Genomic DNA, 27,996 nt, shown 5'->3' with positions numbered 1-27,996 from the left:
TCAGCGTGCCAGTGTGGTGATCAGACTGGCGCACATCTCAAAGAAGTCCATGGTGTGAGATCCCTGGCGCGGGGTGAGCAGGGGGTTGCTGCTCGACAGGGACCCAGGGAGAGAGGAGCTGAGGTGGAGCAGGTCCATGGCGGGACTGGCTGAGTCGATGCTCAGCCTGGGTCTCGGGAGGCCGGCCGACGAGCCTGACCTCTGCGGGGTGGATGAGCCAGATTTGTAGCCCGCCGCTGCCGCCTCCATGATTTCATCTGGGGAGGGGGGTGTGAGAAGATCCAAGTGGCATCAGTATCAAATAGCAAAGCAGGTCACAAAGTTTTACGTAGAAGGTTATCAAGTTACAAATAATAAAAGTAATAATAATAATAATAATAATAATAATAATAATAATAATAATAATAATAATAATAATAATAATAATAATAATAATAATAATAATAATAATAATAATAATAATAATAATAATAATAATAATTATTATTATTATTATTATTATTATTATTATTATTATTATTATTATTATTATTAATAAACTATTTTAGTGGCTTTTATCTACTACTGGTAACTGTGTAGTTAAGGTCACTGCGTATTTTTTTCTTGTCTTGTTTGTCTGAATATTGCACTGCATCAACCTCACCGAGTCAAATTCCTTGTATGTGTACCGGTAAATGTTCTTGGCGCAAACTAATCTGAATCTACACTGAAACTACACAAAAATATATGTTCTTTATAAAAAAAAATTAAGTCCATGACCCGAATACATTATTTTTTTTATCTTTCATCCTTGGACCCAGGATCAGGTAAATATATTGTTATTATTACTTGTGGGGAAATAGGGTGATCCATAAAAAGCCACCCTCTGGATGCACAGCTATGTATTGGTGGTTTCAACTGAACAGCAATAATAAACCTTGAAAGTGAAGTACAGCAGATTCCCCGTCAGCTGTCACCACATCAGTCACATCCTGACTGAGTTTGACAGAAAGATTGCGTCAAGACAAAATTATTGGGAACTTCCAGACAGAATAAAATAAGCATTATTTAGCCAAAGTCTAGACCTAGACCCTTTTACTAAAATATTTTAAAGACAATTAGCAAACACAACAACACTTTTCTATATTGAATAACAATTTGTATACAAATCTTCTTTCCCATCAAATTGTTCAATAAACTAGTGAAAATGGCTCAGCAGCATATCTACACCTTTACCCTCATTGAGATGCAAGGATCTATGAAGCACCCACTGATATTCACCAGGAGATCCACGTTGGCAGCTAATCTTAGTTTAAGACACATCTATGCCTAGTCAGCTTTCTGTTCATGCTGATGCTGAAGATGTCAAGGGCCATGAGAGCTTTGATCCCTTAGTGACGTCACACATGCAACTGATATTTCAGGGAAGGACAGAGAAGCTCTCCTTCTCCAGGAGGACCATCTGGTGACGTGCTGCAAGCTGTTAACGCCGAGAGTTAACCCATGAAAAAAGTGGAGGGGATCTTTAAGAATTCATTTAATACATGTTCATTCTATGGTCCCTATGATCTTAAGAGACGGTCCAAAATATTAGTGAAAATGTACAAATCCAAACAGTAGAGCGCTAAAACTCTAACTTGCCATGTCATCAGGTATAAAGTCTGAAGCTGCTCCATAGACAGTGAATTGGAAAGTATTGGAAAGATGACACCGAGCACCCAGAAGAATGTTCTGAGTATACAAATACATTTTCTGTTGATCCTCTTCCCTTTATTCATTTGCTTAGATTTTTTGTACACGTGATCTCAAGGATGTTCTGCATGAGCTCAGTGGCAGTTTTTCATGTCTGGTCATTTTTAGCATGTCACTGTCAAAGATGCAAAGAAAGATTTATATTCTCCTTTGTTTCATCACAATTTACTCAAGCCTAGTAACAGACACAATATTGCTAAGAAATATACATTCCCTGAGATCCATAGATGTCCCTAGATACCAAGAACATGCAAATGGGCCTTGTAGAAGTAGATCTTCCATTTACTTAGGTGTGTATTTTTAGGCGCATTTTCAGAAAATAGGGCTAGGGCAGGTTAAAGAACGGAGAACACTACTGTAGAATAAAGCTCATTTGGGTATAAAACATTCTGTGGATCCCATCAGTCTCCCATTCATCGTCAATGGAGCATCTCCAGACTTTACACCCAACGATGTCACAGGTTTGAGTCCCACTCCTCGGGCGTCTGGCCGTGTCCTTACCGTCGATGCTTTTGAAGTCCAGGAGGTAGGATCTGTTGTCCACCTGGTAGAGCTGGAGACTCATCTTCACCAGGTTACCAGTCACCGGGTTCTTCTTCCGAACGCGCAGGTGGTACGGGTTCACCACCTACATACAAAGAGAAACACTGATGTGTGCAGACATTAACACCCGCCACATGCGGGTAGAATTCGGCAGTGGCGTGTAACTCCGTCACTCTTACCAGCCACTTTGGCGGGTAGACCATGCAGCGTCACCGTTTTAGAGTCGTAGTGAAGTCTGTGTGTGTGTGTGTGTGTGTGTGTGTGTGCATGATTGCATGTTAGAAAAAAGATTTGATAAATTTGCAGATAAAATCACAACAAACAAAGGTGACCAAGATGAGCGAGCCCTCTGTGTGTATGAGAGACAGGGGGTAGAGGGACAGAGGGGACAGCATGTACCTTCCAGTGGAAGCTGAGCTGCCTCATAGCCCGGTACACCTCCGCCATGATGTCGTACGGCCGGCTCTGGCTCCTGATGCCTAGGTGCCACTTGGCCTTCTTCACGGCCAGGGGTTTGGGCCGGGTGGTGTTGAGGGCATCCAGGGGGCACCGGGACTTGGGGCTGTCGGCCAGGAGCGGAGGCATCCTCTCCGGGTGGGGCTTGACCCCGGGGGGCAGGGGCATGCCCTCCTCCATGAAGGAGCCCTGGGGAGGGCTGGAGGCCAGGTAGAACTCACTGGCCTGGGTCATAATGCGCCGATTGTCAATGATCAGGTGGTAGGCTACCGCTAGCTGGTCCTTGGGTGGGTGGAGAGAGGGAAGAGGGAGGAAAGGAGGGAGGGAGGTGGAGAGACAAGCGTGTGAGGGCAAATCATTCATACGGTGGGAATACAGTTTGAGACAGCTAACTGTGATGACACAGTTACCCCTGATGACATCAAAATGTCAACAGCTGTGCTCTGGGCTCTGTTAAATATGTAAACTACATGTAAACACTATGATGATAAAATATGTGTTCTGCAGTAATGTGTGATGTGTGTGTGATGTGTGTGTGTGTGTGTGTGTGTGTGTGTGTGTGTGTGTGTGTGTGTGTGTGTGTGTGTGTGTGTGTGTGTGTGTGTGTGTGTGTGTGTGTGTGTGTGTGTGTGTGTGTGTGTGTAATGTACCTGTGGGTCTCCACTGTAGAGGCTGGACATGACTTCAGACTCTGTGCTCTCAAACTTCTCACACACCTCCCTCACGGCCTCCTCATCCAGGACCGTGGTGTCATAGGACGGGTCCTCAGGAAACAGGTACCCTGGCAAGTCCTGCTTGAACCATTCGTGCTCCCTGACAGACAAGAGGACCAGCAGGAACGGTCAATTGACCTCCATCTCAAACCCTGCCCTCTTTTCTCGATCCTCCAATCACAACCGCTGCTTCACTCAGGAAAAACCTTTGAATGATCAGCCTCGTCTCTATATATCAAGGAGTGAATGATCAAAGAAGAGTCACCTTCATTCTTGGTTTTTCCTTCTCGTAGCTACCAGTAGATTAAAATATACTATTTTATTGCACTGAACTATTTTACTCTGTCTATTTTATCTTACTCTTTTTATTATTGTCTGAATCAAACCATAAACAATGTGGCCTGTTAGGATGTTAAGATCCTAATGTGAAAAACTGTGATGTTATATGTCTGCACTTTATGTGCTCATTTTATGCCTGTCTTTTTTCTGTTGTGAAACACTTTGAGCTGAAGTTTCTGTATGAAAGGTGCTATACAAATAAAGTTTATTATTATTATTATTATTATTATTATTATTATTATTATTATTATTATTATTATTATTATTATTATTATTATTATTATTATTATTATTATTATTATTATTATTAATAGCATGAGATGACGCTAAAGAGCTACTTACTCTAACGTTACACATATAATAATAACAGGACACAGGCCGGCGGTACCTGATATCTTTGATGGTGGCTCTCTTCAAAGGGTCCACCTGCAACATGAACATGAGCAGAGATGCCACAGAACGGGTCAGGTACTCCGGGATGTAGAACACCCCTCCTCTGATCTTCTTAAACAGCGTGGGGACGTGCTCGTCATCAAAGGGCAGGGTGCCACACAGAAGGGCGTACAGGATCACACCACTGCTCCAGATGTCCACCTCTGGACCTGCATACAGCCTTGGCCACGGGAGAGAGAGAGGGGATTATGAGGCAGCCACACTGACCTCTCTTGTCTGTCCGCTGACATCTGTTTTGAATTACTCCTGGACGAGGAGTGTCTGTTTGTAGTGTATTTTATAACTGTTGTATACATCAGGGGTTCCCAAAGTCGGGGTCGCAACCCCCGCAGGGGGGGGGGGGGGGTCGCCAGATGATAAAAAAAAATCAAAAATACCCAATTTTTCTTTTTTTTTATGCAGTCAGGCCACTGAACTTAGAAGCAGGCCAGGCCAGTGTTTCTAGTTGCACCAGCGCAATAGTTAGATAACCTAGGCGGGGAACAACAAGGAGATCACTGCAACTCACAAGTTGGAGAACTATCTCTCTCTCTTGCTCTCACACACACACAAAGGGAGCCGCATGTGATTTGTGGAGGCGGGACCCTTACAAAAAAACTGCTAATCATTGACACATGCTAGCCTGTAATAATCCCCCCCAGAAAAATCTACTTTGCATTTAATATATTGCAAATATATGCCATCACACACACTGACATTTAAAGGGTTAGAATTATAAAATGAATATGTGGTGTTATGATCAGGGCTGAAGTTGAATAAAATATTGTATTTTTTTCAATTACAAAAAAACTGAAAATCCATAAAAATCTGTGTTGTTGCTAATCATACATTATGCTAGCCTGTTTTTAACAATAATTTGTGATGCCATCACAAACACTGGCATTTAAAGGGTACAAATTAATGCAGAATGCAGGAAATGAAGTCTTTGTAACAAAAAAATTGCATGTTTCAACCATACATTTCCATTTACCGTAATTCCTCTAATAGTGACCCGGGCTTGTATTTGTTTCAACTGTAGCGGGTACCAGGCTTTTATTGAAAGGAGGCATGTATAAGAGAGAGGCCTATATTTCTAATTTTCAAACAGATCATAATGAATAAATCAACATTTTGTGTCAGTTTGAACCCAGTAAAATGTACTGGGTTCATTTATTGAAACCAAGTACTGTATGAAATAGTAAACAGTGCAATTACAGGTGGTCACTGGTCATTTCAACGTTTTCAAAGTGAAATCAAGTAACTTTACCTGAGTAAAATAGTGCAATCACAATACTGGTATAAACAATTTACTTTCTTGGTAAACATTAACACCATACCATTTATATGGTATTTACTGCACAGCCAGCATATAACAACAATAACAAAATATATTGCCTATGGTAAATACCATAAAAACATCAACACAGTGCAACAGTGTCAATTTAACTTGAAATATAACTTCAACTGAGGTAGACTACCACAATACTGTGGTCCATCCTATTTATTGCCCATTCAAATACCTGTAGGCCTATATACAGTTAGGCTAATAACAGTCAAGTTCAGCTGCAAATAATAAAATACAAATAAAAGATATGGTACAGTATTAACTATAACATCATCAATGCAGCTTACACGATGTAGAAACTTCTCTAGCCAACCTTTACTGGCCACAAACGCCTTGCCTCCATCACTCACTGTTGGGTAGATTTCCATTGCTTTTCTTTGTATTTGCGCGACACACGGTTGTGTTTGTCGCACAATGCATAAATCCACTCGGAAAGTAGTGTCTCCATCTCCTCGCTCACTTTTTTTGTCCCTCCTCCAGTTATGCGTGCTCTTTTACCGTCAGCTGCTTTCAGCTCATTCCTTTGTTTTTTCCAATATCGGATTTGTCTGGAATCAATGTTAAAGTGCTTTGCGGCTTTCTCTCCCAAATGCTCCGCTGCATACCTCAAAACTTCCTCTTTAAACTTAACGTCAAACTTTCATCTGTTTAGTACCGGTAGCCATGCTTGCTCTGTTGTTGTTGTGTTACGTGCTGCGCGCGACCCGTGTTCCATATATACGGAAGTAAGGAGAGGTTCGCTCACGCGTATATTAGTAACCCGGTTTGTATTAGGAGGTCGGCTTATAATAGCTTATTTCAACAGCGCACCCGGTCATTAATAGAGAGTCGGTTTTTAATTGAATAGAGGTCACTATTAGAGGATTTACGGTATAAAAAAAAATATATATTATATTTTTTTACCTCCTATAATAGTGGGGGTCACGGCCTGAAATGTTTGGGAACCCCTGGTATACATCACCGGCTGTTTGGCCAAACACTATGAGGATGTGTTATGTAAAGCAAAGCTGCTGTTTTTGCAAATGCACAATTGCGTTTGAAAACCATTTCTAATTTGAAAACAAACCAATGGACAGCGATACCTTCCTTCTGCTTTCTCTCCCGTTTTGTGATGGATCAGTGTGGCCACTCTCTTATATACAAACTAAACAGATAACGTGTTCTGTACATACACATCAACAACACCATCAGAGTACAATACAAATTATAAAATCGATTGCATATTTGTGCATTAGTGCCTTCATCAGGACGAAGCTTTAATTGCTTTTTTTTTATTAATAGCAAATTTATTTGATTTCCCCACAGACACAAGTGTCTGACCTTCATATGCTGCACCCTGGTGTTTTGATGAAGTGGTACCAGAATTGTCCTATATATTCTACCACACACACGCACGCGCGCACACACACACCTTCCTGAGATGACCTCTGGAGCAGCATAGTTGGGCGACCCACAGCTCGTCCTCAGGAATTCCCCATCTGACATCATGTTTGACAGCCCTGTTGTCCAATCACAAGCCAATGACATGTAAACAGTGTTTCTCAGAGGTTCTAGGATTATCTGTGTTGGTGGTGGTGTTGTTGTTGTTGTTGTTGTTGTTGTTGTTGTTGTTGTTGTTGTTGTTGTAGTGTGGTTGTGGTGAGATGGGAAGAGCAGAGGACTGTGTACATATAGGTTTACATACAATGCAACGATTTCTAAACATGTTATTATGGGATATCTGTTTGCGGTGGGCCTGTCTGATACTGTGGTGGGCTCTGGGCTGTATAGGAAACACTGAACAATAATACAGTACGGCCGGGACCACTCCCCTTTTTCCTCACAGCATTGACCTATTTCAAACCACGCCCTCTTTTCTCTATCCTCCAATCACAAGTGTTGTTTCAAGATTGGTCATATCCCCATACTGTTGCTGCTATTATTACTTCCATATACAAGTGAGATCAACTGAGGGATGCAGACACACCCAGCCCAACCCAAGACTGTAGACTAGATGGCAAAAAAAATTCAATGAAATGACAACAAAAACTGCTAGCAACAACAGCGTTGAGAGCAAAGGGCTGAATGCACAGATTTTCAAACCAGATGTTGAGCCTGCCAAGATTAGGCTCCTCTTTTGCTTTCTACAACAACACATACGAGACAGGCTGACAGACATGTACACGTACGGTGATGTCGGATATGATATCTCTTAAAGACCATATTAACTAATAAAGCCTGTGCTGGAATATGACTGCCTTTTTCCCGTTTTGTTCGATTAATACCCAGGGATTAAAGTTCTCCTCAATTGTATTCCAAATCGCGACGGATTTTCCGTAAATGTTCTACCTGCTGCATATGATTTCTAGAGGCATACAATCTATTTTGATGTCAGTATTGGGTAGCCTATATAAACAATAATACGAGAGCATATACAAGAACAATGAATCTCACTGCCATGTATGATGTAGCCTAGTATACGCCATGTGTAGCCTGCCTATGTGATCAATACAAACATGAACTTGAATCCCATCATCATATTTACATAGTCTGTCCACTATGTTTATTACTTTGTTATTTCCCCCCCCCCTATCTATGTAAAGCGACCTTGCATGGGTCTCTTGAAAGGCGCTATATAAAATGAAGCTCTATTATTATTATTGTTATTATTATTATTATTATCACGTCTGTGCGCGGAGCTCACAAAAAAGAAAAAAACTGTCTTTTACTGTTAGTCTCAGTGAAATTTCAACGGAGCGAGGTAATCTATTCTAACCAACAAATTGAAGTAGAAAGCATTTCGTTGTGGCCAATCTTATTTGGAAACATGACACAAAATAATAGTATGTCGCTTTTTATTTGAAACAATATTTAATCGCATTTGGAGGTGGGTGTTCTGTAACCCCTTTCGTGACTGTGATGCACCGAGTGAATCCAGTCACTTGCTCCTCAATAGGAAACCAACCTAGATTTACCCTGAAGGACTGGTTCTAACCGAACCGTTCGTTATACAAGAATCACAGAGAAATGTCAAAGGTACTCACAGTTGCACGAGGGTTTCGCTAATAAACATTTTAAATATTTTTTATAAACTGGTCAACACAGCATTATTTCCGGTGTTGGCTGCCTGGTGTGATCACAGCGCATGCGCATCATGCACACAACGCCGGAAATAATGCAGTGTTGACCAGTTTATGAAAATTATTTAAAATGTTTATTAGCAACGCAGAGCTTTCAAACCATCCCGTATCTCTGTCCGAAACCCTCGTGCAACTGTGAGTACCTTTGAAACGTCTCTGTGATTCTTGTATAACGAACGGTTCGGTCAGAACCGTATGGGTGATATATTGATCAGATCGGTTTGCAGGGAAATGAATAAACAATTGGGCTGAAAATAGCGTCAGCGTCCTTTTACCGTGCGTCAATGAGACTGGCGGTGAAAGATCCCAGGTATAGGACATCGATCGCCTAGGTCCATTTCCGGTTTGTATGTCGCAATAAACGCCGAAATCATATCGATTATTAAGTTTATAAAGCGATCCATTATGTATATAGTGTCTGTCGGGAGCCTTGCGACAATATCTGACGGCCGGATGAATTTAATCGACGCACAGCAGCCATATCCTGTTTACCAGTGTAACTCGCCCGACCATCCACCAGGCGGTGGTATTGAGCCGTTGTTGTATTGAGCCGTAGGGTCCAGCTGCAGCGCCGGAGGTGTATATATGAATTATGAATGCCATGGCGAAAAAATGAAATATTGATCTCAATATCGCTGTACAGCGTGGTCTGGCGGTCAAAGCATGGCGGGCAATAACGTTTTAAAGCGTTTCCGGCGGTGGATGTGTTAAGCTCCAAACACAGAGCTCTTCTAATTGGATCTGGAGTCTCTCCATGACCCCCCCCCCCCCCCTCTCTCGGTTTACCAGTGTCCTTGCTCTGAGCCATAACACTTTTTACCATTACACACTGCCTGCCCCCCCTGCTCAAATGACACTGGGGTCTGGGCCTCAAGCCTTCGTGCCAGAGAGTTGATATGAGACCTTCCTGTTGCTAGACCTCCCCACACGCACACACACACAACACACACACACACAACACACAACACACAACACACACACACACACAATCCCAGCCCACCCCTGCTGTGTATGAAATGATGTAAGACTGTTTCATATTTATATTGCATCATATTACTAAAGCTCTTAAACAATCGGTATGACTAATTCAACTTTGTTGTCAGAGGGAGGCAACAGCTGTGATTGGAGGATCAATAAAAGCAGGGCTCCAGATAGATCAATTGCAACCGGGCTCCACTCACACATTCTACTTTGCTCATTCCAGTCATGTCTACCTCCATCTCCACCTCTTTCTAATCCACACCTCATCTACCAGGCAATCTCTCCCCTCATTGTTCTTCTCTCGAGCCATTCCTCTCTCCCTCCCTCTCTCACTCTACCATCGTTCCTATTATTGCAACACGGAACACAGCACTGCACCATTTTAATGCCTTTAGTTTTGAGATCCCATCTGGAAGCAACCGGACACGGAAGTCACTGGCGGGAACATAATGACGTACCCGCTACTAGCCATCCCTATGATGCCCTTCATCCCCCCCCCCCCTGTCGCCCCTCCGCTCTCTCTCACCGAAGTCGGCTATCTTGGCGTTCTTGCTGGCGTCCAGCAGGACGTTCTCTGGTTTGAGATCCCTGTGGACAACCATGTGTCTGTGGCAGTAGTCTACTCCTGAGATGATCTGCTGGAACAGACGACGAGCCTCAGTGTCCTCCACCTGGAGACACACAACAGATAATATAACAGTATATAACAGGGTCAGTGTCCTCCACCTGGAGACACACAACAGAGAATATAACAGTATATAACAGGGTCAGTGTCCTCCACCTGGAGACACACAACAGAGAATATAACAGTAATACAGCCTCAGTGTCCTCCACCTGGAGACACACAACAGAGAATATAACAGTATATAACAGGGTCAGTGTCCTCCACCTGGAGACACACAACAGATAATATAACAGTATATAACAGGGTCAGTGTCCTCCACCTGGAGACACACAACAGATAATATAACAGTATATAACAGGGTCAGTGTCCTCCACCTGGAGACACACAACAGAGAATATAACAGTAATACAGCCTCAGTGTCCTCCACCTGGAGACACACAACAGATAATATAACAGTAATACAGCCTCAGTGTCCTCCACCTGGAGACACACAACAGATAATATAACAGTAATACAGCCTCAGTGTCCTCCACCTGGAGCCAACAGAGAATATAACAGTAATACAGCCTCAGTGTCCTCCACCTGGAGCCAACAGAGAATATAACAGTATATATAACAGGGTCAGTGTCCTCCACCTGGAGCCAACAGAGAATATAACAGTATATAACAGGGTCAGAATATAACAGTATATACAGCCTCAGGGCCCGCGTCCACTTGGCGCATATTTCTGACCGCACGCATCTGTTTTCAATGTATTCCAATGGGGAGGGAGCGCATGCGGCCGCCTCTAGGAAGTGCGCTGCCGTCGGCTTCTTTTCTCAGCTTTTTTGTGCGGTCGAAAGTTGAAACTTTCTCAACTTTCAGAGCGATGCGCTGGGCTCATTTTCAGACAACCAATCACAGCCATTCATCTACCACTCTGTTTGTAACCTGACACCGGAGCTGCCTGCCTGTCTGGCTGTCTCCCACAGACCATTGAGATTCGCGACAAAACTAATAATAATAACTACACGAATACACTACTAAAAAGCTAATAAAAAGCAAAGGGCGAACTGTGGTGTCAGGCAATAACTATATATATAATTAATATACAATAAAGTTATTCAAATATGCTATAATATGTGCAAAACCGCGGCATGGCTGTAGATTTCTTTCTGTCATCTACAAGATGCGCTGAATACCAGCGCTGCCGGCGCACTCCCAGCATGTTTCACGGAGAAATATGCGCTAGGTGGACGCGGGCCCTCAGTGTCCTCCACCTGGAGACAACAGATAATATAACAGTATATATAACAGGGTCAGTGTCCTCCACCTGGAGACAACAGAGAATATAACAGTATATATAACAGGGTCAGTGTCCTCCACCTGGAGACAACAGAGAATATAACAGTATATATAACAGGGTCAGTGTCCTCCACCTGGAGACAACAGAGAATATAACAGTATATATAACAGGGTCAGTGTCCTCCACCTGGAGACAACAGAGAATATAACAGTATATAACAGGGTCAGTGTCCTCCACCTGGAGACAACAGAGAATATAACAGTATATAACAGGGTCAGTGTCCTCCACCTGGAGACAACAGAGAATATAACAGTATATAACAGGGTCAGTGTCCTCCACCTGGAGACAACAGAGAATATAACAGTATATAACAGGGTCAGTGTCCTCCACCTGGAGACAACAGAGAATATAACAGTATATAACAGGGTCAGTGTCCTCCACCTGGAGACAACAGAGAATATAACAGTATATAACAGGGTGGAGGGATATCCAGTTGTATCTGTTGCAGTGTTTCCTCGCCGCTGGAGATGTTCTATATACCTAGAAGAATGACCTTCCCTCCAGCTGAATGATGTACAGTCCACATATGGTAATAAATATATGTCAAAATAAGAAGAAAGAAAGAAAGAAAGAAAGAAAGAAAGAAAGAAAGAAAGAAAGAAAGAAAGAAAGAAAGAAAGAAAGAAAGAAAGAAAGAAAGAAAGAAAGAAAGAAAGAAAGAAAGAAAGAAAGAAAGTCTCCAAAACGTAGCAGATCTGTCTATGTTTAACAGTCTGTCAGCAAGTCAACAGATGGGAGATCTTACCCGTCCATGTTTGCAGATATAGTCGAACAGCTCCCCTCCAGACACATACTCCATCACCATGAAGAAGTCTGTGGGCGTGCTGATGACCTGGTACCTAACACACGCACGCACGCACACACACACACACACACACACACACACACACACACACACACACACACACACACACACACACACACACACACACACACACACACACACACACACACACACACACACACACACACACACACACACACACACACACACACACACACACACACACACACACACACACACACACACACACACACACACACACACGCTAAACTTTATACATTTATGCATTTGTTACATTCCATTGACTTGCATTCATTAAACCCTGACCCTGGCACAATCAAATGCAAGAGTTCTCATGATTCTCATGAGGATGATGACGACGGTGATGGTGATGATTATTATTTATGATGATGGCTCCTGAGTTTCTGTATCTCAATAAAAACCTCCTCCTTTAAGTGTGTGTCTCTCTCTCTCTCTCTCTCTCTGACACACACACACACACACACACATTCTGATCAAAATAGATAGAATAGAACAGTGAAAGCACTTGCTGATAGAGAAGCTTTCCTCCTCCTCTCCAGCTCATAGTGGAGTCATTGTGTAGCTGAGTGGTTGCTCTGCTCACTGCCCTGCTAAAGACTGTCATCCTCTGTATGACTGGAAATACACTGTGTGTGTCTGTGTGTGTGTGTGTGTGTGTGTGTGTGTGTGTGTGTGTGTGTGTGTGTGTGTGTGTGTGTGTGTGTGTGTGTGTGCGTACATACATGCCTTGTAGACAAATCCATCCGTGAAGCTCTGAGAGCGCGCACCAAAGCATACAACGACGGCCTAGTGGCAGGCAACATGAATGACCACAAGGTGGCGCGATACAACGTAAGGAGGACAGTGACAGAGGCCAAACGGCGCTACAAGGATAAAATTGAACTCCAGTTTGAACAGGCTGACTCTAGAGCTATGTGGCAGGGGCTCAAAACGATGACAGACTACAAAGGCGCCTCCCTCAAACTGAACAGTGACATCTCCTTAGCAAATGACCTCAATACCTTCTATGCAAGGTTTGATGCTGGTAATAACAACACCAGCCCACAAGCCACGGCAATGGGGGGGGGTCTGCTGCTGATGGAGACTCAGTGTTCAGGGTAACAGAGCATGAGGTGAGGCGGACCTTTAAAAAAGTGAATATCAGGAAGGCAGCAGGTCCGGACGGCATCCCCGGCGGCGTCCTAAAAGTCTGTGCCGACCAACTGGCCCCGGTATTCACTGACATATTTAACCTGTCCTTAGAACAGGCTGTCATCCCCACCTGCCTGAAGAAGTCCACTATTATCCCTGTACCCAAAAAATCCAAGCCTGCTTGCCTCAACGACTACCGCCCTGTAGCTCTCACCTCCATAGCCATGAAGTGCTTTGAGAAGCTAGTAAAGGGCTACATCTGCTCCTCCCTCCCCATCAACATGGACCCCCTGCAATTTGCATACCGCCCCAACAGCTCCACGGAGGACGCCATAGCCCATGTGCTGCACACAGCAGCATCACACCTGGACAAGAGGCAGGGGAACTATGTGAGAATGCTATTCATCGACTACAGCTCGGCATTCAATACCATAGTCCCCTCCATACTCATAGCCAAGCTCAGGGACCTGGGCTTGAACTATGACCTCTGCCAGTGGGTCTTGGACTTCCTGACGGGCAGACCCCAGGTGGTGAGAGCAGGCAACTGCACCTCCTCATCCATCACCCTCAACATAGGGGCCCCCCAGGGCTGTGTTCTGAGTCCCCTCCTCTACTCCCTGTACACACACGACTGTGTGGCTCAGCGGAGTAGCAATACAATCATCAAATTTGCTGACGACACAGTGGTGGTGGGCCTGATCTCTGCCAACGACGAGAGGGCCTACCTGGAAGAGGTCAAGGTCCTGGCGGGATGGTGCCAGGAAAACAGCCTCTCCCTGAACGTCAGCAAAACAAAGGAGATGATTGTGGACTTCAGGAGGTCGGGGGTCAAGGACTACAGCCCCCTCAGCATCGACGGGGCACCGGTTGAGAGAGTCAACAGCTTTAAGTACCTCGGAGCCTACATATCCGAGGACTTGACATGGACCACACACATTGACAGTGTTGTGAAGAAGGCACGACAACGCCTCTACTTCCTCAGGCGCCTAAGGAAGTTCCAAGTCAGTCAGAAGATCCTTAAGAACTTCTACTCATGTACAATAGAGAGAATCTTGACTGGCAACATCACCTCCTGGTTTGGGAATAGCACTGCACAAGACCGAAGCAGACTACAAAGAGTGACACGTTCAGCCGAACGCACAATTGGAGGGGGGCTCCCCACCCTCCAGAACATTTACAACAAGCGTTGCAAGGGCAAGGCTAAGAGAATCATTAAAGACTCCAGTCACCCGAACAACTGCCTCTTTGAACTGCTGCGGTCAGGCAAGCGATACCGGAGTCTCAAGGCGAGCACAGAAAGACTCAGAAGAAGCTTCTATCCCCAGGCCATCAGGCTGCTAAACGAACAATGAACACTACACAACAACAACCATCAAACGCACATAGCACACACATCCACACGCACACACTCACTTTAAACAAACACACTGTAGCACCCACTCCACACACTTTATAGCACACACCCACTTTAAACAAACACACTGTAGCACCCACTCCCCACACTTTATATTTATTGATGAAGGATTGCACTACAACTCGTACACCTTACTGTAAATTGTACCTAAATTGTACCTCATCCCATTTCTGCTTTGCACTATATAGTACTGTACATTAGTACACTGCATAGTATTGTATATTATATGGTAACTCAGTTACGTCTATTCTGCATCGAACATTGTACATATGTCTATACTGAACACTGTGACCTCATTTTCTACTTCTAAATTACATGCTATACTATGTTATTTGATACTATCTTGTCTAGCACAGTCTCTGGAGCGTAACAGTAAGAAGCATTTTGTATGAAAGTATTCTGTACTTCTGTATGACAACTATTAAAGAAACTTGAAACTTGAAACTTGTGCGTGGCGTGCACTGTGTGTGTGTGTGTGTGTGTGTGTGTGTGTGTGTGTGTGTGTGTGTGTGTGTGTGTGTGTGTGTGTGTGTGTGTGTGTGTGTGTGTGTGTGTGTGTGTGTGTGTGTGTGTGTGTGTGTGTGTGTGTGTGTGTGTGTGTGTGTGTGTGTGTGTCGTGTGTGTGTGTGTGCGTACGTGCCTTGCATGTGTGCGTGCACTGCGTGTGTTTGGCTCTCTCTATCTGCTCCGGCCCTGGTCTGAGAGCTGGGCACACATGTCTGCCATATCTCATAGTGGCCTAACCCCCAGACCTAAAAATAACACAGTGAGACACACACACACACACACTGACTGACCAGAGAGACAGGAGGGGAGACAAGAAAGACAGAGACAGATAAGGAGTGAAGAGATATGGGAGGGGGAAAGAGAGAGAGGGGGAGAATTACTTCAACTTCTATCTCCTTAACAGGAGATTTCCCCCTCACCTGAACTGAACAGACTCCTTTATCTATCCAGGGCTGCTTGTGTGTGTGTGTGTGTGTGTGTGTGTGTGTGTGTGTGTGTGTGTGTGTGTGTGTGTGTGTGTGTGTGTGTGTGTGTGTGTGTGTGTGTGTGTGTGTGTGTGTGTGTGTGTGTGTGTGTGTGTGTGTGTGTGTGTGTGTGTGTGGCATGCTCAGTATAGCACAGTAATCAGTAGTAAACAAACAGAGGGACCCATGGCGCAGACTGAGCACAACAACACAGGGCTCACAACACCACAGAACGACCAACTGGATTGCGAAATCTTACTTGGATACTTTCACCAATAGCTTTTGAAATCTTTTGATGTGGTGCTGTTAGCACTGTTGGTATGGTTTATGATAGTTTTGTGTGACTGACTGCACACATCATTGGCTGGCTGCTTGCAATCATTGTGTATATATAATAAGAATATATCAAATTAATATTGATAATAACTTTATTTGTATAGCACCTTTCATACAGGGGATTGCCGTTCAAAGTGTTCAATCTGTATCAACAGATTGATAGTGTAAGAAACAACAGAATATCTTCATCGCCAAGACTTCAATATGGGAATGGCGTCCCCTCAGGTCTCTCCTATGAGGTCTATATAGCCTAATTTATTTTAACATTTGTTTACCCAGGGTAGGTTCCAGTGGAGGTTATTCCATGACAACACGTGAAACACAAATTCACTCATAATTCATAATAATTATTAATTTATATATATATATATATATATATATTTTTTTTATTATTATTATTATTTCTTTTCCGAAATGTTTTCCTCTGTAAAAAAATTCCAGTGAATTTTTTCTTCTTCTTCAAAAATGGCCAAAAGTGACAGCTCTGAGCTCTCTGATCAGGCCTGTAGTCAGTAATGGCTAGCTGTCAATCACTCAAGTGCAACTTTCCCTGCACGGGTTGATATTTTTATTCTATTATCCAATCAAAATAGGCTATTTGAGTCATCTAAGCCCCGCCCGTGCAACTTTGCGCACGCTACTCACGAACACGGGTTGAATGATTGACAGACCTCGATGGTCTGAGACTCAATCAGAGAGGAGCTGCGCGACATGGCATAGACCACTACACTTCCGCGTTACATGGAGCTTGTGAGGAGGAGGGGGGCGGGGGGACGAGAGCGCGAGGGAATCAAATGAATGCGCTGCCTTCCCCCCCGAACCTCCCATGAGCTCAAAATACCGGAAATGGTGCGGTGGTCAATTGTTTACACTTTCCATGGGATAAAAGAACGTGTCTCGACTCGAGTCGGACTTGTCACGATGGAGAAGCTGCAATATTCAATGGAAGATGAGATCGGTCACTGCTTTGGCTGTTGTGTGGTGAGTGCATTTAAAATATATATATATATTTTACAGTGATTATGAATTCATTGGCCCGCTGTGGCCTTGCGTGTGTAATACACCAACACGGTTCCCGGGGGCACCAGGTAGCCCCCAAGTACCACATGAGTCGCCCGCGCTTGCGTTTCTCATCAAATATTAATATCGCCGCGGGGAGGGGGGGGGGCATAATCCCACGGGACAATGGGATTGACCGATATGTTTACCAATATTCCAATGTACAGTTTTGCTGTACCATTGACTCAGAATGGTCTGTTTTATTAAAATCGTCACAGCAGTATAGTTTGTTTATACTTCAGAAGTATGATATTTAAACATGGTCCCCAAAATGAATGGAAGCGAATGAGGAGCCTGACACCTGGGAGGAATGGGGGTGTTGCAGCGTTGGGGATGTTTAAAAAATATAATTTAATATAATAATTTTGTGCTTCACCAAGAAATTTGGTCAGCAGCCGCCACTGGTAAGTTCACTGTAGCCTGGAAGCCAGTCTTCTCGCAAAAATGTAATTCTACTGTATTTGCTTCAATCACTGAACTCACCCTGCCTTTATTTGGGACAGTTGTCTATATGGGACATGCCTCTAATTCCTTTTTGCACAAAGATCTTGCTCAGCAAAGATGGGACATATCTAATTGTTTATTTGAGCCAGTATGGATATTACTTGTATGTACACATCAAAATAAAACAAATAAAATAACGGGGTACTAATCTACTAATCCTATGGATTATTTCATTATTAACACTTCACTGCACCAGATCCTCAGTGGTGCTTGGGAAAAGATGGCTGATAAGACTCAGCTCCTGCTCTTTCCATTAATGCAGTGATTCTATCAACTTGGACACCAAGATTGATGGTAACCTGCTAAATGATGGAAATGTGATTAAATAAATATGTTGCTGACATAATGTCTCAGACGGTCTATGGAAGGTCTTCCCCCTCTTAGTCAATTGACCTATCTCAAGCCATGCCCATATGAAGCCACATAACATAACATGTACATTACATAATGTCATGTCTATTCTATTCTACTACTTATTGCATTGCACTATTGCACTATTTTACTCTGTCTATTCTATCTTACTCTTTTTATTATTGTCTATTTTTAAAACTGAATCAAACCATAAACAAGGTGGCCTGTTGGGATGTTAGATCCTAATGTGAAAGACTGTGATTTTATATGTCTGCACTTTATGTGCTCATTTTATGCCTGTCTTTTTTCTGTTGTGAAGCACTTTGAGCGGCAGTTTCTGTATGAAAGGTGCTATACAACTAAAGTTGTATTATTATTATTAAAAATATAAAGCCTCAATGGCAACCAGATAAACAATTAAAGTAGCCCGGGCTTCTAACGGAGACCTGCCTTTATTTGTCGAAACAAGTACAAATACCCTGCCTTTATTTGGGACAGGCATCTATTTGGGACAACTCTTCCTCTATTTGAAGTTTTATGGTATCCCAACTGAAATGGGTCCAGGCTCAGTTAGTCCAGGCTCAGTTTGCGGTAACAAATTAGCCTGTCTTCCCTGAGCACCAGCACTCTGCTCAATGGCACCTGAACAGTGGGATACTGGGCGTCATTCATTCAGCTCTTCACCCAGGTTGTCCCCTGCCGGTCTGGGGGGGATCGACCCGGCGAGCATGAGGCCATGCATTACATGATGCCTCATGCTTCTCTTAACACTTTCACTGCCGCACTACCAAAACGGTTAACCCTTCCACTGCGACAACACACAGAAGGTTAACCCTGGCACTGCCACACAACAGCCGGTTAACCATTTCACTGCCACACCGTCGGTTGTGTGATAGTAAAGGGTTAACCTTATGTTGTGTGGCAGTGAAAGGGTTAACCCATGAAGTCTGCTCGTTACGGCACATTCAACAAGAGACCATATAATGCCATAGTACTCTCAGCCTACTTGTATAGCAGGTACATGTATACTCCCTCAACATGGGTCGCTGAAAGGAAATGGAGATTCTAAACTTAGGACTACACTTAACTGATTGACTGCCATAAGCTTTCGCCATCTTTACTAAATGGCGCCAGCGTTGTTGACCATTTTCGCGATGTTTGTAGACCCATCGTGTGTTCTGTATCATAGCTATCGAGACAATAGTATGGCTCATTTGACAGGCATTGTTCATAGTCCATTACTGACTACTTAGTTCTGTGTCTCTGTTCAGGCAGGAGGAGAAGCCCTTGCCAAAAAGAAAAAGGAAAACGTGTATCCACATCAAGCCATTCCAGTTCAAAGGTAGGCGATACTGCCACCTGGTGATATTCGATCGTCATTGCAATTCCAACGTAGGCATATGGATCAGAGACACCTAGATGGCTCCGGCTGACAGTATAGAACGGGAATCAAAGGAAAATAAATCTTGGGTTTTGGCGTTCAACGCATTGCGAGATTTTGGCAGAGAAAGAGTTAAGGCCCAATCAGGGATACAAACGTAAACAAATGGGTTACCCCAACACCAAGAATGTATAAAAAGAAATATGAATGGAGACATGTTTTAATTTTCTGGTTGACACTAATCAACAGTTATTAATTGTATTTAGTGGCTGTAAACGGTTTGTTTATGTTAGTGATGTTTGTAAACACTGAATTCCATGCAAATGTCAACCTCACCATGAAAAAATTAAAATAACATGATCATAACCAAACCAATTTCAAATGTATCATCAAGGTCTATATTTTGAAGTACAAAATAGATTTGATCGTAATATTTATGTGAATGCATGTTTTTTCACACTACAGGTAAACATTTATTTTTCGATTAACCTAATTGTATGACTTTCTGAATGGCCAGAATGACAAAAAAAATCAACAGATATTTTTCTAACCTCACCTTTGGTCATGAAGGGCTGTTGTATCAATATGTGAATCAATTATGTACTTTGTGTCTTTCCATTGGCAGGTGAAGCATGCTGTTATAATGCCCCTTTATGGGACAGCGAATGTAACATCCATAATGTTTTCCAGGAAAAGTTGTCATAAAACATGCATCTGGAATGCAATGTCAACCAAACTTCCTAAGCAAAGCTAACTTTTATAAAGATGACATATTAGCAACAATTAGTCATTCTGGTCTTATTTTTTGTATTCTTTACAAGTGTTATGGATGTTACCGTTATGGATGTTACATTGCAAGTGACGGATGATACATTGTGAATGTGTGTTGTTAAGTCCGATTATGACCCCTTTGTTTGAAGTATAATTTACACATTTTAGTTACACTTATTGAGATAAAGATGAGCCTGCAATAAGAAATGTTTTGACCTTTTGGATTTTGAGAGGTGACAAAATACACAGCGTTATGATGTTACGGAAATTGACAAGCTTTTCGGACTCACTGAACACATGATGAAAACTCTGTGAATATCTTTTTCAAAGAATAACATCTTTACTATCACTTTGTAGGGAAGGGTTTGAGGTACCCAAAAAGCACATCGAGGAAAACCTGGCATTTCCTCTCAAGGAATGAATCACAAAAAAGTGCCATTATGGATGTTACATTTTTGCGTTATGGATGTTACACGTCTGAAATAGACAAAAAACTAGAGCTGGGCCGTTAACGGCGTTAACGTGCTGCGTTAACGCTATACTAGTATCGCGCGATAATATAATTAACGCATTAATATATACATTTTCTTTTTTTTACCTTTATTTACCCAGGGTAGGTTCTCTGAGCACAGATGCTCTTTTTCAGGAACGCCCTGCTTCACATTCACACAGTTCCATTCACACCTGGGAGCTGCCCAGTACAACCACAGTTGACACCATTGGCCACTGAGCAACTCCACTGGAGCAGTTGATTCAAGCCATGTCACATAGTTCAAGTTTGAAATGATTCTTTCTGTTTTGCTCCTGAGAGTGCTAGATACTGTACTGTACTGGTAATATTATTTATTTGTGTTAACTTCTGAATAAAACAATTTATTAAACACAAGTACATCTTATTGAACATTATTTTGATATTTCATTACCAATTATCATAGCAAAACAGCTTTTTCAAACAGTCTGTAATGCATTTTGGAAACGGGAGATGGGCTCATGGTGTAATGGGCCACCTGGCCTGAGAAACATAAGGAGGAAAGAAAAAGTAAGGACTTACTTCTGGTCATTATTTGGGTAGAACACACATATTTTGAATGCCTTCGGCAGGTTTTTTTTTTTTTTTTGCCATTTTAATCTAGATTAATCTAGATTAAATCCAGGATTGCAGATAGATTAATCTAGATTAAACAAATTAATCTATGCCCACCTCTACAAAAAACACTATCAAAAATGTGTGTTGTTAAGTCCGATTATGACCCCTTTGTTTGATTTAAATCAGAAGTATTTTTTGACTCCTTGTTTGATTAAAATCCAACATATTTCCAGACACAACTTTTTCACACATTGTTGGTCTAGGCAGAGCAGTGTCCACGTTAGCCTACTGCTAATCGGCTGCTGTCGGCCATCTCCCCCTCGCGTCTGCTCAGCCTACATGTGTATTTGTTATTGTTTTGCCGAGTATCGTGACAAGAAACCCACCCCAAAAAACACAAAACCCCAAATGAAACCAAACAGAAAGTAAATTAGTATTATTCCAGGGACGACATTTCAAGACAGGCCCCAGGAATGAAGGATGCAGTGACCATAAGAGAAGGAGTCAAGCAGAGAGTTCAGAAACGCCACATGTCCATGTCCCTTATGGAGGTTTACCGCTGCACTTTCAACCAAAGAGGACAAGTCCTGGGTCAGTTTTGATCAGATTCGTGAACACCTCAATCCTCATATGGATAACAGAGGGAGATACCATTTCTCTGAACCAGTCCAGGCAGAGTGAATTGGACTTGATTTTTTATAACTTTCTTTTTCATGGTGAGGTTGACATTTTCATGGAATTGCTCCAAAACTCATTTTCTGATTTAACTGATTTAATTTATTGCTGTTTTCTGTATAGAAAACACTTTTTTGTTAATCAAATAAAGAGCTATTTTCCAAAAACATTTTTTTTTAGAAGTGACTGATATTTTGAAACTATTTAAGACAAAAAATATATATATTATTATTTTTTGTGATTTTTGTGATGTCACAGTATGACATCCCTCCCTCCCCCCTCCCTCATTGCCAATGCCTGCCTCCAGGACATAAAAACTTCCTTCAACTCAACAGCAAGAACTAATAGTTGTAGCCTCCCCAGCCCTCCTCCAAAAGATCGACCACCTTGTTCTCTCCGTGGATGGGCGTAATACTGGACTCAACCCTCTCATTCCACCCTCACGTCAAGTCTGTCACCAGATCCGCCTTCTTCCACCTCAGAACCATCTCCCGCCTCCGCCCCTCACTCTCCGACACCTCAGCGGAAACACTCATTCACGCCTTCATCACTTCCCGCCTCGACTACTGTAACGGAATCCTTCTTGGTGCTTCCAAGAAGGTTCTGGATCGCTTACAGTACGTCCAAAACTCTGCTGCGAGGGTCCAAACCCTGCGCACCAAACCCTGGCAGCACATCACCCCCACCCTGCAAAAACTCCACTGGCTCCCCATCAACTACCGAATCCCCTACAACAGTGGGGCCCAACCAGTCGATCGCGATCGACAGGTAGATCGCGGGCTGATTTCAAGTAGATCTTGATTAATAAAATTTGATTATTAAAAAAGAAAAAAAAAAGAAAAAAAGGGTTTTTTTTTTTTTTTTTGTGCTAAATCAACTCTTCCTCTCCTTGTTAACTACAACAAGCAATGCTGTTTGTTATTTAAGATGAGGTCAGACTCGGCACTGACAGATTTGTGTTCATTATGCTGCTTTTATAAAGCCTCAAATGACGGCTTACAATATACAATTTTGGCTGGTAGCTCTCGGGCTAGGTGGTAAATAAAAAAGTAGATCTTGGTTCAAAAAAGGTTGGACACCCCTGCCCTACAAGATCCTCCTCCTCACCTACAAATCCCTGCACGGGTTGGTCCCTTCCTACCTGACCAACCTACTCCACCCCTACACTCCAGCACGAGGCCTCCGCTCCTCCAACTCCAACCTCCTCACCATCCCCCGCACCAGGCGTTCCACACTGGGAGATCGAGCTTTCGCTGTAGCTGCCCCCAGACTGTGGAACTCCCTCTCCCCCCTCATCCGAGGCTCTGACACCATCAACCTCAACCTGTTCACACTTGCCTTCACGCAACACGGCCCCGCTCCCAAGTAGCCCACCCCTGACTCTTTTAAGCCACAGATTCCGTTGTTTTGTTTTGTTTTGTTGTTTGTTTTGTTTGTTTGTTAATTTCAACCACTTCATCCAATTGGACAGCACATTGCTTCCTTTTTTATCTCTTTTATCTTATTTGTTTCTTCCTGTTGTTACTATACACAGATTCAGTTTTTTATTTTTTTATCTTTTATTTTATTTTTTTTATCAAAATTTATATTTTTCCATCCTTTCCTTGTACAGTGTCCTTGAGTCTGAGAAAGGCGCTTCTCTCTCATTAAAATCCAATCTATTATTATTATTATTATTATTATTATTATTATTATTATTATTATTATTATTATTATTATTATTATTATTATTATTATTATTATATTATTATTATTATTATTATTATTATGATGTCATAATACATTCTAGAACATTTGTGATGTCACAGCATGATGTCATAATAGAACATTCTAGAACATTTGTGATGTCACAGTATGATGTCATAATCAAACATTCTAGAACATTTGTGATGTCACAGTATGATGTCATAATCGAACATTCTAGAACATTTGTGTTCTATATATATTCAACAATTCTCAAGAGGAAGAAGCGGACGGAGAGGAACGACAGCGATGGGGATAGTGAGAGTAGGGGGGAGGAGAGGGGGGGAAGAGGAAGAAAGTGGTCCGGGAGACGAGGGTGCAGGAAAAGATGTGGCAAAAGCGCAAGTGATCCATATAGTGGTCAGGCTTGAGGGGGAGAGGGATGAGAGGAAAGTAGGTAGGCTCGAGTGGCCCAAACTCATTGCCGAGCAATTAGGAGAGGTAAAGTACGTGAACGTTTTGTGGGATGGGAATCTGGCCGTAGGGTGTGGTAGTGAGGGGCAGGTGGAGGAGGCTAGGCAGATGCAGAGCATTGGGGGGGTGGGTATAAGTAAGGTGGCGAGAGTAGGGGAGAAGAGGGGGGGGGGATGTAAGGGGGTGATAGTTGGGGTACCGGTCGAGGTTACAGTAGAGCAGCTGGTGGAAGAGCTAAAGGAGGACAGGCGTAATGGCATAGTTAAGAGTGCAGCAAGGATGAAGAGGGGAGCGGAGAGGGCAGTGACGGGGACGGTAGTGATTACGTTTGAGGGTGGGGTTGTTCCTAGCGAGGTATTAGTAGGGCGTAGGATGTATAGGGTTAGGGAATTTGTTCATAATCCTCTTAGGTGCTATAGGTGCCAGGGGTTTGGCCATATAGCTACCACGTGTATGAAGGGGATGAGGTGCGCTAGGTGTGGCGGGGAACATGAATATGGGAAATGTGGAGAGGGAGTGAAGCCGAGGTGCTGTAGTTGTGGTGGGGAGCACAGTGTAGCGTTTCGGGGGTGCGAGGTGATGATGAAGCAGGTCGCGGATCGGAGAGAGAGAAGGGAGGGTAAGTTGACGTATGCTGGGGCGGTTAGCAGGGCAGGACAGGGGAGCCAAGAAAGGGTGCAGGGGGTTGAAGGAGGGCATTTGGCAGTGAGGGTAGAGCAGGTGGAAAGAGACAGGGGAAGGGAGGAGAAATTAGGTATTGTGGCCTTCGTGACAGGGGTAGTTACTGGTATGGCAGAGGTTACGGGTAGAACAGAGATGGTGAAGATGATTGTTAGGATAGCGGTTCAACATCTGGGATTGGAAGGTCTGGACTGGAGGGAGGTGTGTGAAGAGTTGGCTGAGGGGGCTGCGAGGGACAGGGCTGCGAGGGACAAAGCGGCCCAGGATAAGATAGCAGGGGGCAAGGAGGGTCCCGCGGAGGGGGGCTCAGACAGGAAGTAGCAGCAGTAGAGGCACTCCAATGGACAATGTAGTTGATGACGGGGTCCAGTAGAAGAAGAAAAAGAAGGTGAAGAAGGAGAAGAAGGAGAAGAAGAAGAGCCCATAAAAAGAATTGCGGAGGGCAGTAATACGCCTCGATGCGTCTACTCTGCCGGAAATTCAAATAAGAAGAAGAAGAAGAAGCATTTCCTGGCGTGGATGAGATGTAGGGTTCCCCCTCTTGGGGGGGCCCTCCAAGAGAGGAGATGGTGTTTGTATTGTGATTGTATGACAAGAGGAGCAGAGAAGAAGGAGACAGACAAGAGGAGCAGAGAAGAAGGAGACAGACACGATAGTAATGTGTTTTGAAGATGAGAAGAAGAAGAAGAAGAGGAGTGTAAACTTTCTCAAGTGTGGGCGAAGCAAGAATTGCGGAGGGCAGTAATAAAATTCAAATAAGAAGAAGAAGAAGCATTTCCTGGCATTTTTTCAGACTACAACATGAATCCAGACTGGTTTGACCCTCAAAATGGAAACACATGTGGGTAAAGCCCTATTTTTTATATTGTTTTTTGTCTATTTCAGACGCGTAACATCCATAACGCAAAAATGTAACATCCATAACGGCACTTTTTTGTGATTCATTCCTTGAGAGGAAATACCAGGTTTTCCTGAATGTGCTTTTTGGGTACCTCAAAGCCTTCCCTACAAAGTGATAGTAAACATGTTATTCTTTGAAAAAGATATTCACAGTTTTCATCATGTGTTAAGTGAGTCCGAAAAGCTTGTCAATTTCCGTAACATCCATAACGCTGTGTATTTTGTCACCTATCTCAAAATCCAAAAGGTCAAAACATTTCTTACTGCAGGCTCATCATTATCTCAATAAGTGTAACTAAAAATGTGTAAATTATACTTCCAATTAAAATCGATGCCTTGTCAATGTTAAGTTAAGTTTCCAATGTTCTCTCTGAATGTAACATCCATAACGCTGGAATTGATGAGTCGAGAAAGTTCCAAATAGTGTATTTTCCATCAACCCATCAAACTCCTCATGAACGTATGTGAATATGCTCTACATTGATGTGGTCAGAATCCATGGATTGGGCCTTTAAAGAATCTCAATATGATCAAATTTTGTCCATGTAGTTCAGTCCTACTAAAATATAATAGAAAAAGCAGAAGATGATGTATTTATCTACTTACAGTTTGATGATGTGTGGGTGTCTGAACAGCTTGAGATTCTGGATCTCTCGTTTAATCTTGCCCACCACATCCAGACTGCGGATCTTCTGTCTGTTCAAGATCTTCACTGCCACTTTATGGCCTGTCAGCTGGTGCTCTCCAACTACAAACAAAGTAGTACAGATATGAAGCAGCTTTTAAAAACACACACATATACTGTAAGCATCCACATACAGAGAACGGGGGGGGGGGGGGAGAAAAGGAAGTATGGAAGAAAGAAAGAAATAAAGGGGGGGAGAGAGAGAGAGATTCTATACAGTAGCATTAGTAGGCCTTGGCATTCAATTTCATCTTTCCTAAAAAGCAGTTCCATTTGAGGATTAGAGTCTAAGCCTAATGTTGCTTAAACGCACAGTCTGTAATCCAAATATAAACAAAAGGGTAGCCCCACCAGCAACATTCAAAACATAGGCTACATATTGGCTAGCTTGCAGCCAGATAGCTTTATACTGAACGCACAGAGAGGAAATTGGTATCCTGGTATTGGTATATGAACCTGTAGCTTCATGTGAATATACGTCCTCAAATGTATAGGGGGGAGACTCGGCCTTTATTAATTAATAGTGTGTAGCGGCCTATGGCTATTTTGATCCACACAAGCCAACTGGATGTGAAGAGTTATGAGTTGAGTTGTCAGCCAGTTTGACTGACGTGTGAAATATTGTTATTGTTGCCTATAGGAAATACCATGGCTCTGGAACCGGTGGACCGACAGGTTACATTCTCGAGCTGCGCGCCGGAGGGGGGCGGGGGAGAACAGGGGGGCGGAGGGGGGAGTTAAAATTCCACAAGGTCACGCAGACCCAGGGTCCCAGACCCAAACTGATATTAGACCAGGGTGGGTTACACCAAATCAACTTTACGCACCGCATGCGGGGTATTTAGTTGCTTGCTGTACGATAATAACATATCGTTATTATAACAATTGAGGGATAACATGGACGGTGGGCTTCGACGATATGCTACTCGAGCTGTCCTTTACAACAACACGGGGCAGTGGAATCACTACTACAGCCTGTCACACGAGAATAATGCAAGCATGCGTATCTAAACCCCCAGCAGCCATTGTCCCCTTGGCAATTAGGCGACACCAAGGAATTCTGATAAGAGAGAGAGAGCGACATGACAGATGGGCTACGGGCTTTGCTGAAATCATTTGCCTTTCAAACAGTCAGATTCTCAAAATACGTTTGCGTCCCAAATCTATCTACTCCCGCAATGCTATGTCTAGAGCTACGCACATTGCGCATTGACCCACCGGTAAGTTAATTTACTGTCGGTGGAAAAAGGTAAACGATTCCCCCAGAAATACTACCACCATGCCCAAACGTTTACATTTTGCACGACATAAAAAGGAGAACATGACTTAACTCTTTACTTTCCCGAATGTTCCAACTCCGAGCGTGTCGCCGAGGATATAGTGGCCAATCTTTACCCTGCCTTCGTGTTTCTGTTGCCGCTCTGCCATCTTCTCCGTT

General features: G+C 43.1%; 1 protein-coding gene across 1 annotated transcript; it reads right to left on the bottom strand.

The window, feature by feature from the left end:
• prkaa2 (protein kinase, AMP-activated, alpha 2 catalytic subunit) lies at positions 1 to 27,989 on the bottom strand (the record flags this gene model as incomplete). Its single annotated transcript, XM_084339308.1, has 10 exons — positions 27,890 to 27,989; positions 26,480 to 26,621; positions 12,375 to 12,468; positions 10,186 to 10,330; positions 6,971 to 7,058; positions 4,171 to 4,395; positions 3,381 to 3,543; positions 2,674 to 3,012; positions 2,233 to 2,359; positions 1 to 257 (listed from the first exon to the last, which is right to left on the bottom strand). The coding sequence occupies exons 1-10, from the start codon at positions 27,984 to 27,986 to the stop codon at positions 1 to 3; spliced, it is 1,677 nt and encodes a 558-aa protein (XP_084195434.1). The 5' UTR covers positions 27,987 to 27,989.
• Between the last annotated feature and the right edge of the window lie 7 nt (positions 27,990 to 27,996).

This window comes from Notolepis coatsorum (genome assembly GCF_963971535.1).
Source record: "Notolepis coatsorum genome assembly, contig: SCAFFOLD_393, whole genome shotgun sequence".
NCBI classification, from domain to species: domain Eukaryota; kingdom Metazoa; phylum Chordata; class Actinopteri; order Aulopiformes; family Paralepididae; genus Notolepis; species Notolepis coatsorum.
The sequence above is the reverse complement of the archived record's forward strand: the minus strand, read 5'-3'. Positions and strand labels throughout refer to the sequence as shown.